At 38.7% G+C, this 12,887-nt stretch overlaps 1 protein-coding gene across 5 annotated transcripts in view; it reads right to left on the bottom strand.

The window, feature by feature from the left end:
- Positions 1-9,987, bottom strand: part of arhgap21a (Rho GTPase activating protein 21a) — a 99,814-nt gene extending 89,827 nt beyond the window's left edge. For 4 of the 5 annotated variants that reach the window (XM_016514390.1, XM_016514388.1, XM_016514387.1 and 1 more), the window contains exons 1-2: positions 9,748-9,987; positions 8,547-8,749 (exon numbers count right to left, since the gene is read on the bottom strand). In XM_016514390.1, the coding sequence (XP_016369876.1) occupies positions 8,547-8,618 (72 nt within the window). In that variant the 5' untranslated portion in view covers positions 8,619-8,749; positions 9,748-9,987. Of the gene's footprint in view, positions 1-8,546; positions 8,750-9,412; positions 9,467-9,747 lie in introns of all 5 variants that reach the window. The other variant, XM_016514386.1, reaches the window with a different exon arrangement.
- Between the last annotated feature and the right edge of the window lie 2,900 nt (positions 9,988-12,887).

Consider the following 12,887-nt stretch of genomic DNA (forward strand, 5'->3'; position numbering starts at 1 on the left):
TATAATTAATACCCATACAGCACTTGGGGTTAGGGATTAGAACTAGGCTTGCCTCGATAGACGGTGCTGACGGTGATACCGGTGTTAAGCCGCAGCACTGGTTACGTCACTTGCCCACCGCGTCACCGACCCCCACCGTCGTTTTTCAAAGTGAGAGTAAAATGCGCACGCCGCTTTTACAAGCTATTTAAAAGCGAAGGAAAGCGAGGAAAAGAGGGAACGCCCCGCCCCCACGGTGATACCGGTATTACCGGTGTTGTCACACGTCGATTAACCGGTGGGAAAATTTCCTCACCGTCACAACCCTAATTAGAACATATCCCAGAAGAAAAAAAAACTTTTAGATTTAGAAGGAGAGATCCAATTCTTTTCTTGTGGGGAATTGGGTCGGTAAATAACCACACAGCAACCACAAAAAAAAAAACATTGCAACCACCTAGCAATTTTGTGGCAAACACTCTAACAGACAGAATACTCTAGCAATGCACTGACAACCAATCAGGACACCCTAGCACAGCTCCTGGATGGCCAATGTCCTGGAGAGTTTAGCTCCAACTTGCCCCAACCAACTTGTCCGAAATCTCTAGTAAGCAGGTATGTATGGCTGTGCAAAATATCGAATGTGATTTTCATGTGTATTAAATGCTCTATGTATTAAATGCTGCTCCATCTGAAAGCACGTGCTGGAGATTTACTACTAATCACAGAACCGGCTTTACTGACAATATGCGCAAATATGCACTTTTTAGTCTCCATTTTAGTCAAGTTGCCCTTCTTTTTCAACATCAGACAAACGTAGCTCAAATAATCACCCCAGTCGGTTGAAATAAAGGTGAACAAAGTTATATGTTTCAAAACGCCAGCTTTGTTTAAAATCGCTTTCGATTTTTTGCACAGCCCTACAGGTATGTTTAATTGAGTATGATTAATTGAGTATGATTAATTGAGTATGATTAATTGAACATGATTAATTGAGCATGATTGGACACCCTTGCCTTTAGCACATGCACCTTTGCATCGTGGCAGGAAGTATTACATAGGCAAAGACAACTCACATTTTTCTTATAATGAATACATCTACAGTAGTTACTTTATCTTGTATGAATCTTGAGTATGTTACTTTTTAGAAACACATGCTTGCAAAACGCTATGATGAAGGGGCATCTACACATCTGACAGATATGCAATGATACTGTAAACATTATATCTGTTATATCCGAAGTACTAGTATAGCAAAGCAGTCCCAAGGTGAATCTGGCTGGATTTTGCAGATCTTGGCTCAGAAATGCACCGACCACAAAAGGAATCCAACTGTCAGCAGATTGGTTCCACACATGCAATTTTAATAACATCCAAATGCCAACTGTCAATCAGACGTAGAGAGTTGGCAGCCAGAACCACATCAGAGTCTGAAGCGAAATGAAGAGTGCTGATTAGATGCTGTTTAGAAGGACAGGTTCAGTAGACAGGCACTACCATGGAGAGGGCTTTTTTTCAGAGAAGCTTTGGGATACTAGGTCAAACCTGAGCGAGTTAAACCAGAGCAATGCACCAGAGACCGACAACTGTGTTAGGTTATTCTTGGCTCTGCATAAAATTTATGCTGGATTGCAATAAAAGGCTGCAGCAACATGAAATTCAAAGCGTAGATGGGGAAGATTACATGAAGATGTGGAGCAGATTGATGAAGCCACACATGAAGGCTCTCAGGGCAGGTCAGGGCTATATACACACTCGTGTTGTGCAGGTCAGTTGGGCCAAACTCTCAATGTGCAGACTTGGAACACCAGGGCCTCATCCGTAGTGCTGTATAAACACATGCTGGAGAAACACATCGTTCTAGTACACTCAAAAACCTCCATCCCTTGGGTACGGTGTTTCCTCTAGGCACTGTGAGAACCAGCACAAACATTGAAACATACCCCAAAGTGTTGCAACCTTCTTGGAGGTGATATAACAGGCAGATGAACAATCAAGTAACTAAACACAGTCAATTGCAATCTCATTGTATTGCAAATCATTGCCAGATCCCTAAAAAGACCAATAGATCGACCCCCGTAGTTCTTTCATTAATGAACTGCGAATCTCCCCCTTTACAGTGAATGGATAAGTCCAGGGTCCACAACCTCATATTCTGACCCATTCCAACCAGCCCAGGGGCCAATCAGATTAAATCAATACCGGTAGTGAAGCTCTCGCTCTGTCACTGCGCACATCAAAAGAACAAATCAATGACGGGCTGCTAAATCTCCTGATAAAAAAAACACACATGATGTGTGGGTGGGCCATTCAGGCACTGACTGATGCGACACAAACTTATCACATGACTCTTGAGTTCAGATGGAAAACAATTCAGCTGATGAGATACAGCAATTAATGTGTCCTGAGAAGACATAAAAACTGAGAGCCTACAAACACTATGCCACACTGGCTGAACTGGAGCATTACTTTGGGAAATTCTGGTTATCTGCAGTAGGTGATTGTGACACATTTCTTGTTCTACTGGCTGTCAAACAAACAGTACTAACCTTAACCCCCAAGACTTTTGTTCATATGTTTGGTTTACTTGTTAGCGTATTTTCTCCAAAACCAGCAACTTAGAAGATCAGGCAAACTTCAGCAAATCCACTGCCCAATCAAATTTTGGTCCAGCCCAGAATCTTTATACACAATTTTTGTTTCCAGGTAGACTGCTTCAACTGACTCACAGAGATTGCGCAGAAACCAGCCAATCAGATTGGAACCAGCATTTTCAACTAGCTGTTGCCCTTTTGGAAGCCTATATGCTCCCAACACTATGTGAACAGACTGTGGGCATGCATTCTGAAGCCAAGGCTACTGCCAAAGCATTAGTAACCCCTAAAATTAGTTCAAGCCTGACCCCAGCCCTAATTCAAACCCTTCCGCTATCCCTAAAATTTAAATGGTTGATTATAATCTTGCTCCAGCAACATATACTTCTTGGTAAAATCACAGTCCAAGTTCATTAAACCAACAGGAAAGACTGAGATTTCCTACTTCAAATCTGAAAGTGTCCATGCAGATGTAGATACAAACACAAAAAACGGAGTCATTGAAATAACAAAATAATCTGGTAATGATTCTGACAAAAACTATGTGTGAAACGTGCACAGGCGAACGATTCTAATGTACGGTGACGGCTGTGGTCAGGACATGAATGCTAAAGCTATGCAGAGCATTCAGATGCTATCACGATTAAATTCAGCTGGCCAAATGAAAACTCATGAAAATGAAAGTGACCGAGGAATGTGGCATCCATTCGCTGACAGGAAGTCTCAATGCAACAGACAGCATTCCATAGATTTTGTGTAGGGAAAAAAAATATTGCTAACAAGTTATTGCTATTCATTCATCAGGTGTTAGCTAAGTTACCTCTAACTACTGAAGAGGAAGAAGAGAGAATTACTGAGTTACACACGTCGAACCTATTTCTTATGCTGATGCATTGTAAAAATCGAATGTACGCAGTAAACAACACTTTACAGTATACCATAATAATTACTACGGTTATTGTTCCTCTTGTAAAACAATTAAAAAATAAATAAGTAAATAAGATCTAAAAAATTTAAATGAGATCTCCTTCAAACAGTATAAAAAGATGTGTTTATTAATTAATTTATTTAGTTAGTTATTTGATACTTTTAACAATAACTATACTAAATAGTTTGACTTTTTTGCTAATTGTTTTTAAAAGGGCTGAGCTTAAGATAACATGATCTACTGTAAGAGTCACAGTTTGTGTTTGTGTTTGACCCACTGCAGATAGAGCAGGTAGCAGCATCTTAACACAGATGTGCTCTGGGCATTTGTAATGTAGACCAACACTACCTCAATGAACACTATTCCCACTGAGAAACATGCTCACTCTGCCCCTCCACCCAGTGTTAATGAGAAAGAGGGGCGATTTAGACTGGAGTAATTTATACCAGATTATCAGTCTCCATTCTGACTATAGATTTATACAACAAACGTCCCTCTGGTGGCTGCTTTTTTTCTTTGTCTAGTCATTATGACATAAAAAATGTGGAGCAATACTGCAGGAAAGCACCTAATGTTAAACCACTGTGATTTCAACCTACAATGGTTGGGATTCCAGATTAAACGGGTGTTCACAATTTTCCTATTTCCGATGATACACAAAAGAAGCACATATCAACACACAAGCAATCCAAAGGTTTGACTGAATGAGGATAACTGGGAATCGGATAAGTGGCTACGGGGGAACCCTTAAATGAGACACTTCTGATGTTTCCCAAAGAAAGGCTGGAGCTCTGTGAGGTATTTAGAGAGAAATGTCCATCTCTAGAGTGGTTTTAGCTCAGGAACTGGAACACTTGGTTTACGGAAATCTATTGGATTAGAGATTGCAGATCTTACTGCACTTTCCCTAAATCCCTGCTGAATGAACCAGACTGGACCAGCAAGACATGTCCATGCTGGTCCAGGATGCAGACGTGAAGCCAGTTGACCAATGAAGCCTGGCAGAGAAACCAGTATCCAAACCACAATGGCAGAAAAGACAGGCAACTGCTCTGAGCATACTGTGCTCGGCAGTGATTTTGTGGGTGTTTACGGCATTGCCTAATTTGCATAATTCATTCAAACCAGGTTCTAAACAAAACGTAAGGCAAATAAATTAGTCAATCCATATATCAGTGTCAAACCATTTTGTGCAGAGCATCGAACAGAGCATTTCCCAAATATGTTAGAATAGAGGGCAAGCCAAAGGCAAGCACACAGACACATTCACATGAGAGGGAGAGACTATAGAGTGAAAACAGGGGTGAATCCACAAACATGCACACAGTGAGAGCCAGCATCTAACGCTCTCTCCGCCTGTTTTTCTGAACAGACAACAGAAATCAATACATATGGAAACAGAATGAGCGGGTGAAGGGCTGAAGTGGCAACTCAAAGCTCTGGTCCGAGATGGCACACAGAAACAGCCCTGTCAACATTGGATTATGGTTTGGTCCATTGGATTCAATGATACAACGGTCAGATCTAAAAGGAGAGTTTGTTAAGGGCGTCTCCACAACATCTACAAAAGCATGAACCTCAATCGCTTAATGATTTGTGCAAACAATTCACAGATAAACATTAAAGTCAAGTCTATAATATGATGTACTGTATTTCTGAATTAAATAGGATATTGAAAATGAAGAAAATGTAGGGCGGGGATTGGTTTTATTCATTTAGGAATTGATTGCATAATGAAACGCGAGTGATACAGTACATTCCAGAGCCATGTGGTTGAGGGTATTGGTGACTTTAGCTAAAAAAATATATGTACTGTATATATTACAGATGGTGCAAGTTATTACATTGTACAGTGGTCGATTGATATGTAATTTTTTATAATGTTACAATAATGTTGTATTAATTAAATTCAGTTCTTTTGAACTTTCTATTCATCAAAGAATCCTGAAAAAAGTATCACAGTTTCCAGAAAAATATTAGGCAGCACATCTGTTTTCAGCAAGAATAGGAAATGTTTCCTGAACACCAAATCAATATATTACTATGATTTCTGAAGTATAATGTGGCTGATGACAATTCAGCTTTGCAATCACAGAACTTAATCTGTGACTTTCTAAACATTTTTTAAAAAGTTATTTTAAATTGTAATAATATTTCACAATATTACTATTTTGATCAAATAAATGCAAAGACTTCTTTCGGAGCAAAAAAAAAATCTTACAGACCCTAAACTTTTGAACTGTCAGATTTACTTTTCAACAAGCTTTACAAGAGACACAGAATTCAAAGCCTCCACAAGGTGACCTCATCTGGGGAACACCAGAGTATATGTGACCCTGGAGCACAAAACCAGTCTTAAGTCGCTGGGGTATATTTGTAGCATTAGCCGATCAATGGGAAGCTTATTTATTCAACTTTGAGATGGTATATATCTCAATTTAAAAAAAACTTACCCTTATGACTGGTTTTGTGGTCCAGGGTCACATATGTGTGTGAGTGAGAGAGTGGAAGTGTAAAAGCAAAAAGCAGCTGGGCTTTAATTACCCTCCATGGCGCTAGCGTCCTCACAGGGGGCAGGGAGACCGAGGGAGGGAGACACAAAGAGAGAGAGAGAGACAGACAGACAGGGAGTGACGCCCTCATTAGACATGGAGACCTAGATGGGACAGAATAACGGGCCCACCTGAGACCACCGAGCACAATAAACCCCTGGGGGCATCTAATAAGTGTCAAGAGAGACCGGAGCAGGTACAGTCCTGCACCTGTCCATGCTCTACAAAGAAGGACTTAAGGAAAGCTCCATGACTGAGGAACTGATGCATATTACTATACATACCCTATATCTTTATGTGTGTCTTGGGTGTGATGTTATTGAAGTAGAACACTGGTTTCACTCATGTTAAACAGGAAGTGGAGGACTCCAGGGTGATAATGATTTAAACAAGCTTCATCACAGGCGTGAACACAATTGGACCCCACAAATAACCATGAGGGACACCAAATGTGTGGATAATGGATCACATCACTCTTTCATGCATATAAACAATGCAATTACACGCTGTAATGTTTCGGTTTGCCAGTGGCACTATATAGAATGACTAGACAGACATAATGCCACTGCATTTCATTTTCTCCTAGTAGGTTGTCTACCAAGACCGAATTTTAAAGAAGCATATTGCAGACATGTTGCCAATGGGAAGCTGAAAAGGTATGAAACATAATTTTGCTTCCTTTTAAGACCAAATCCTACTAATTCACAATTAGTTAGAAGAGTTGCTGTGACTGTCTATGTAGGGTGTCTGAATCAGTCAGTTGTGAGTTTCCATGCAAGATGGTTAGGATGTTGGCACAGAAGAAGGCTGGCTATGTAGGCAGCTCACCAGGTTTTGATACAGAGCTACTGTCTATATAACACATACATATTACAAATATTACTGTACTGAACTATAATAGTAAATCACACTGTTTAAACTGTAATCTTAAAACTATATAGTGTACTGATGGTAGTGCAATGAAGCTTACTGAAGCTCAAACGCTGTTAACTCAAGAAGGCATTATTTAATGGTGTGAATAAAAGCTTTTTTATGAGTCTGCTGGGGACTTTTCACGCACCTGCTGAGAACTTCAGTTACTGTTTAACTTCATAACTAGGTAGCACTGGACTAAGACAACCAGGGCCCCAAAACTGTGCCACGGCATCACGATTAGTGATTCTGAGGGAAGTGTTTTTTGTACTTAAAAACATGACACATAAGGCAGCGGAATGAAAAACACAAGGTATAGAAATGCAAATAAATATTTTTAACTTAAGCACCACGTTTCTTGAACACCAAGAAGTAAGCACAACGGTCAAACGCCGCCATCTAGCATATCCTGTATGCTTATACAAAAACAATAGAAATGCATCACAGTTGAATGCAAGAACACATTCTGTGTGAACATCATTTTAATGTTGTTAAAGAGTTTCAGAAGACATTATTCAAATGAGCCTACTGCTTTAAACTTCAGACCAGTGATGTTTTTTTTATCAAACAGCTGAATCCACACAAAATATAACATGCAAAAAAGCACTGTTCTTTTAAAATAATGCACGTTCCTTCAAAACAATGCACTGTTACTTCCAAATAATGCATTGCACTTTTGAAGAAATGCACTGATCCTTCAAAGCAACGTTCTGTTTCTTCACAGTAAACAATTTCTTTCGAGAACTGGCTGCGTTCAAGAAATAAACATAGAATTAAAATACTGAATCCCTCTGGACGCATAATAAGTGATCTGTTGATGTGTTTGCAAACTGCTGTGCCCACCAACCTTCTGTACCCACAGACCCTGAGCCTACTAAGGAGATTACACACACACACACACACACACACACAAACTGGTATTGCCGTTACTGATAGGTTAATCCAAGCATGCGTTTGCAGCACGGCGTTATGTTCTCAGTGATGATGTAACGCCACATGTCAGAGTGGACACGCAAAATCCAACGCTGCTCTTGTATTCTGAAGAGTGACATTATGCATTGGCAGCCTTACAACATTACTGAGATTAGATAAGTAAGGGCTTTGCTTGCCAAATAAAATAAATAGGCTACTTCATTTAATGATTGCCGTCTCAGTGTAAACAGTCACCGGCTGCTTCTAGCAAGATAATACTATGCCATGTGTTCTCCATCTCTAAAATTGTATTCTATTGAAAAAAGTCTAATTTTCTCACAGTACAAACATTTATTAATACCAGCGGCCTGTAAGTAGTTGCCATAGTAGATAAATATATATATATTTTTTTTTTTTTTTTTTCTGTTGAACTTCATTGAAAAAAAGGTTTGAACAGACCAATCAAAATAAAATCAACATGCACAAAAAAAAAACAAAAAAAAAATCAATACAAGTTCTAATCATCCTGTTGACTTTATGGACGTCCCGCCTGCACTACAAGAGTGTCCGACTGAAGCACTTGTCCTGTCATGAGCTGTAGATGGTGCAGGCCTTAATGTCTTTTTAATTGCGCTTCTACATTTCTCTTAAAGCAACGAAATTATTTACCTCAAAAACTGACGACCCGGCTGGATTTTTCTTCTCATCTTGGTGCTTTGATGCAGCCCAGTGCGTTGCCATTATTTCATTTCAGAGCACAAAGGCAGAGGTCCTCTGGAGCCCAACATTGAGATGAGAGAAATCAAAGCGATATATTCCCAATAATCTAATCCACACCATCCGATCTCTTCATGCCCGTCCACTGTAAGATCCTGCGACCAAAGAAAGGTTACTGAAGAGGACACAATGTAGGACAGAAATAAAGATAAGTGACACTGTCCCCTGTTAAGACAGGAGATCTACCCCAGTCAATAGTTACCAACAGGCGTCCCAAAATGCCCATTAGTTAGGGTGACCATACGTGCCATTTTCCCAGGACGCGTCCTGGCCAGGATTTCTATATTGCCTAAAATATCTATAGAGTATGGAGCTGTAGAACAGAGTTCAACACTTTTTTATTATTATTATTATTATTATTCAGAATAAGTTTGCAAAATGGCATAACAATTAATTTAGAGTAGAGCACGATAGAACAGAGTATGAATGTGTTTACTTTTATTCCCTTAGCAAACACAGTCTTCAAAGCTTTTCCCATGTTTACTAATAGGTAAAATAAAGATAAATATAGACTGGAGTATAGAATAGGGTAAACTATAGAGTAAAATAGTACAACAAAGTATGAAAATGTACAGTATAGAATGGTAAACTATACAGCGTAGTAAAACAGCAGAATAGAAAACAAAACTTAGGTTAGTAAACATACGCAATATTCGGGTATTCAGGCAATAATATTGAGATAATTAAGCAGAATTATTATTTGATCTGCTTAGAACGCCTCAGTGTACCGACGCAAGCTTGTCATCTGACATGCCTACCATTTTTCATTTCGAGTCCAGTTCTCTGCACACCATGTGTTTCTATGGCGCGATCTGTGGTATTTAAGAGGCATTTCTAAATCAGTAGAGAACTAGTCCCGATTTAACATCATGCGCTGTCATGAGCTGAAAATCTGCCCTTTGAATACATTCAGGATGTTTAATAACAAGGAGTGTTTACTAGCATTGTTTATTACTGTGGGTGGTAAACAATCATAAAACCATCATCTCGATTAGAAATGTCCTCCGCTCATCAAACTGTACGTTTCCTTTATTTCTGACATGGCAACAATATCTAACAATAGTATGACAGAGAGGCTCAGTAAAACACCTACCTGTTCCAGTTATTAGATGACCATGAATCATAATGCATCGTTTCTCTGCCAAACACGCGATTAATATACAAATATCTTTCAATCTATCGACCAGAGATTATTTACAGTATTCCATAGCCAAATGAGTAGCTTCATAGTGAAAGAAAAACCCACAGAAGTCACAGAATCTAGCTCATACGGACGCGAAGAATGACTAGCGTTTAGAACGCAGCGCACGTATGTATCAACGATTTGTAGGCGAACAGTTTGATCTCGGTTACTTCCAGTTGGCGGCGCGACAGATACCAGTGATGTCCGATTCGCGAACGAGTCGTTCTTTTGAATCGGTTCTTTCTTTTGATTCTTTTGAACCGATTTTTAAAGCGTTCAGAAATAACTTCACGATTCACTTCACTGTAGAATCTTGGAAGGAAACTGAAGATAGGTGGCTCTTACAAAACTTTACCATGGTAACCATAGCCTCCGGCAAAATACTCACAGTTGGGTTACTACAACAAAACTGTAATTGGTTTCAGCCACACCACCACACGCACAAAAAAAAAAAAACAATAATAATAATAAATAAATAAATAAACATCCTGTTTGAGGATGTCATATTGTGATTTTACAGCAGTAGCCTAACAATGAATGTAACAATTAATGAAAACTATAATTTCCAAAGTAAATTGTCCAGGGGTTGAAATGAACAACACAGTACTTGACACAACCTTAACCTTGTATATAGCCAGTGTTGGGCAGTAGCTAGTAACTTAGTTACTGTAATAATATTACTTTTTGCAGTAACTAGTAGTGTAACTAATTACTAATAAGATTTCAGTAATAATATTACAGTTGCCATACATAAAAAAGCTTAGTTACTTTTGATGCCTCAACCCCGCTAATTTAAAATCCAACAATCAAACAATTCCTAGATTTATTTTCATAATTTTCATGACTCGCACATGCCTGTGATGTCCCCAGTGCAGCAGATAAACTTGGAATATGGAAAAGCTTACATTCAGCAGATAGAAATATTGCATTATATTGATTTTGTCAGGAAAAAAGATGATCTGAGCACTGTTGTGTAAGTTGTGGCTTTACTTTACTCTGGCATTACATCCCACCCACATCCCTCTGATCAGCATCTGGTACATTATATTACTATAATTAAAAATATTTTGGGAAAATTAAAGTTTCTTACAAACGCGATTTGATAAAATACATAATGAAATATAATCGTATATGGGTAGCGCAAACATTACAATTAGCTTCAAGCTACACATGACAATTAATGAGATTAATACAAAACATCTACTTGAATGTTACTATCAATCACTAGAATTTTATGTGGAAGATACACAGTTACAACTTCTGTGGGGCGTGAAGAAAAAGTAATGTAACTAGTAGTGTAACTAATTACTGTTGCCAGAAAGTAATAAGTAAAGTAACAATATTACTTTTGAAATGAGTAACTAGTAATGAATAATATATTACATTCGTTGAGTAACTAGCCCAACACTGTATATAGCATAGTGATAATCACTAGTATTACCTAACTAAAAGCCTACTTAAAACAGAAGCAATAAAAAAAAAAAAGTCTCTCAAAGACATTGGTAAATTGGTGAGTCGGTTCCTTTGAATCAGCTCACGAATCGTTCAAACGAACCGACTCGCTTAAAGACTCGGATTTCCCAAAGGTAAATACATTTGCTACATTGACTGGCGTTCAGTCCCTCCGAAGCCCCTCCCCCTCTGACTGCCCGCCGGCCTGTTGTCCAATAGGATGCGATATTCAAATACGCTTGTCGACTTCTACCAACAGGATTTCTTCTTACATAAGAGGCACATGCCTATGTATTCTCTGCTCAATTACTTACAGTCACTATTTATTAATGCGGATTGTGAGTGCTTGTGTAATTCACTAGTGGCTCAGAAACCTGTTTTAAAGCCTGATTTTGAATTGTGTTGATGTTCTACTGCCAGCAGTAAATGTTTTAGTGATATTATCAAGATCATGCTGTAAACATTTTGTTCTCTTGAAAACTTTTTGTGGAAGTAATTGACATTTCCGATCAGTCAAATTATCTTTTTTTTTTTTTTTTTTTCTGTTGGGTTTAATTAAAATAATCAGATCCTCTTCCAAGAGTTTATTCCAAATGCTAGTTCTTGGCAGTATTTTATGTAATCATGATTAAACAAATCCAGTTCTTCAAAGCAGTGGCGGTAGTATCACTGGCTAGAATGTTTTCACAAGTCACAAGTTGAGCACACTTGAAAACCTGACATTATAATAGCTGAATTTACCTGCAATTAAACTATTATGCCGTTTTAGTAATATTCTAAGCTTTTTATGCTCATAGTGTACACACTTCCTTCCAAAATAAATCATACTCATTTGCCATAACCAGCTGGACATGCATCTGTTCAGAGAAAATGGCAGCTCACGATACTACAACAATATTTCTAACATCCCAATGTAATCTTTTTGGGTTTAAAGAATATTTCCAGTCTCAAACTCCATTATAGTGGCATAGAGCATGGATGCAGCGTGGAGCTTTAGGACAAAGGCAATGGAGGGCAGTGTTTTGTTCGCCTCTTTCCACCACAATGCATCAGGAACAATAGGACAACTCTTGTGACCCATTCTGAAATAAAAGGCTGCTGAATCTCAAAGAGCAGCTTTTCTCCTATTGTTTTGAAGGCCTGGTGCACTATTGACCAAGACAATATAAGGTTTACTAGCATTTGGTTAGATATCCTAGTTGATACAACAACAACAGCAACAATACTATTACTATTATATTAAAGGGGTCATATGATGCGATTTCAAGTTTTCCTTTCTCTTTGGAGTGTTACAAGCTCTTGGTGCATAAAGAAGATCTGTAAAGTTGCAAAGACTAAAGTCTCAAATCCAAAGAGATATTCTTTATAAAAGTTAAGAGTCAGCCACGCCTACCTAAAACGGCTCATTCTAACACGCCCCCACATGTCTACGTCACTATGTGGAAATATTAGCATAATGTGCACGCAAAGAAAGATCGCGTGGTTTCAGGAACAGCAGTAGTGTTGATGCAGCCATGTCAGGGAGACGCTGAATAATAAAAGTTTTCATCTGTTGCTCTCCACGCTTGACCGGCAGTAATTAGATTAGCTGCAGTAGT

Source organism: Sinocyclocheilus rhinocerous, unplaced genomic scaffold (assembly GCF_001515625.1).
Source record: "Sinocyclocheilus rhinocerous isolate Xijiao unplaced genomic scaffold, SAMN03320098_v1.1 scaffold1588, whole genome shotgun sequence".
In the NCBI taxonomy this organism is placed as follows: Eukaryota; Metazoa; Chordata; class Actinopteri; order Cypriniformes; family Cyprinidae; genus Sinocyclocheilus; species Sinocyclocheilus rhinocerous.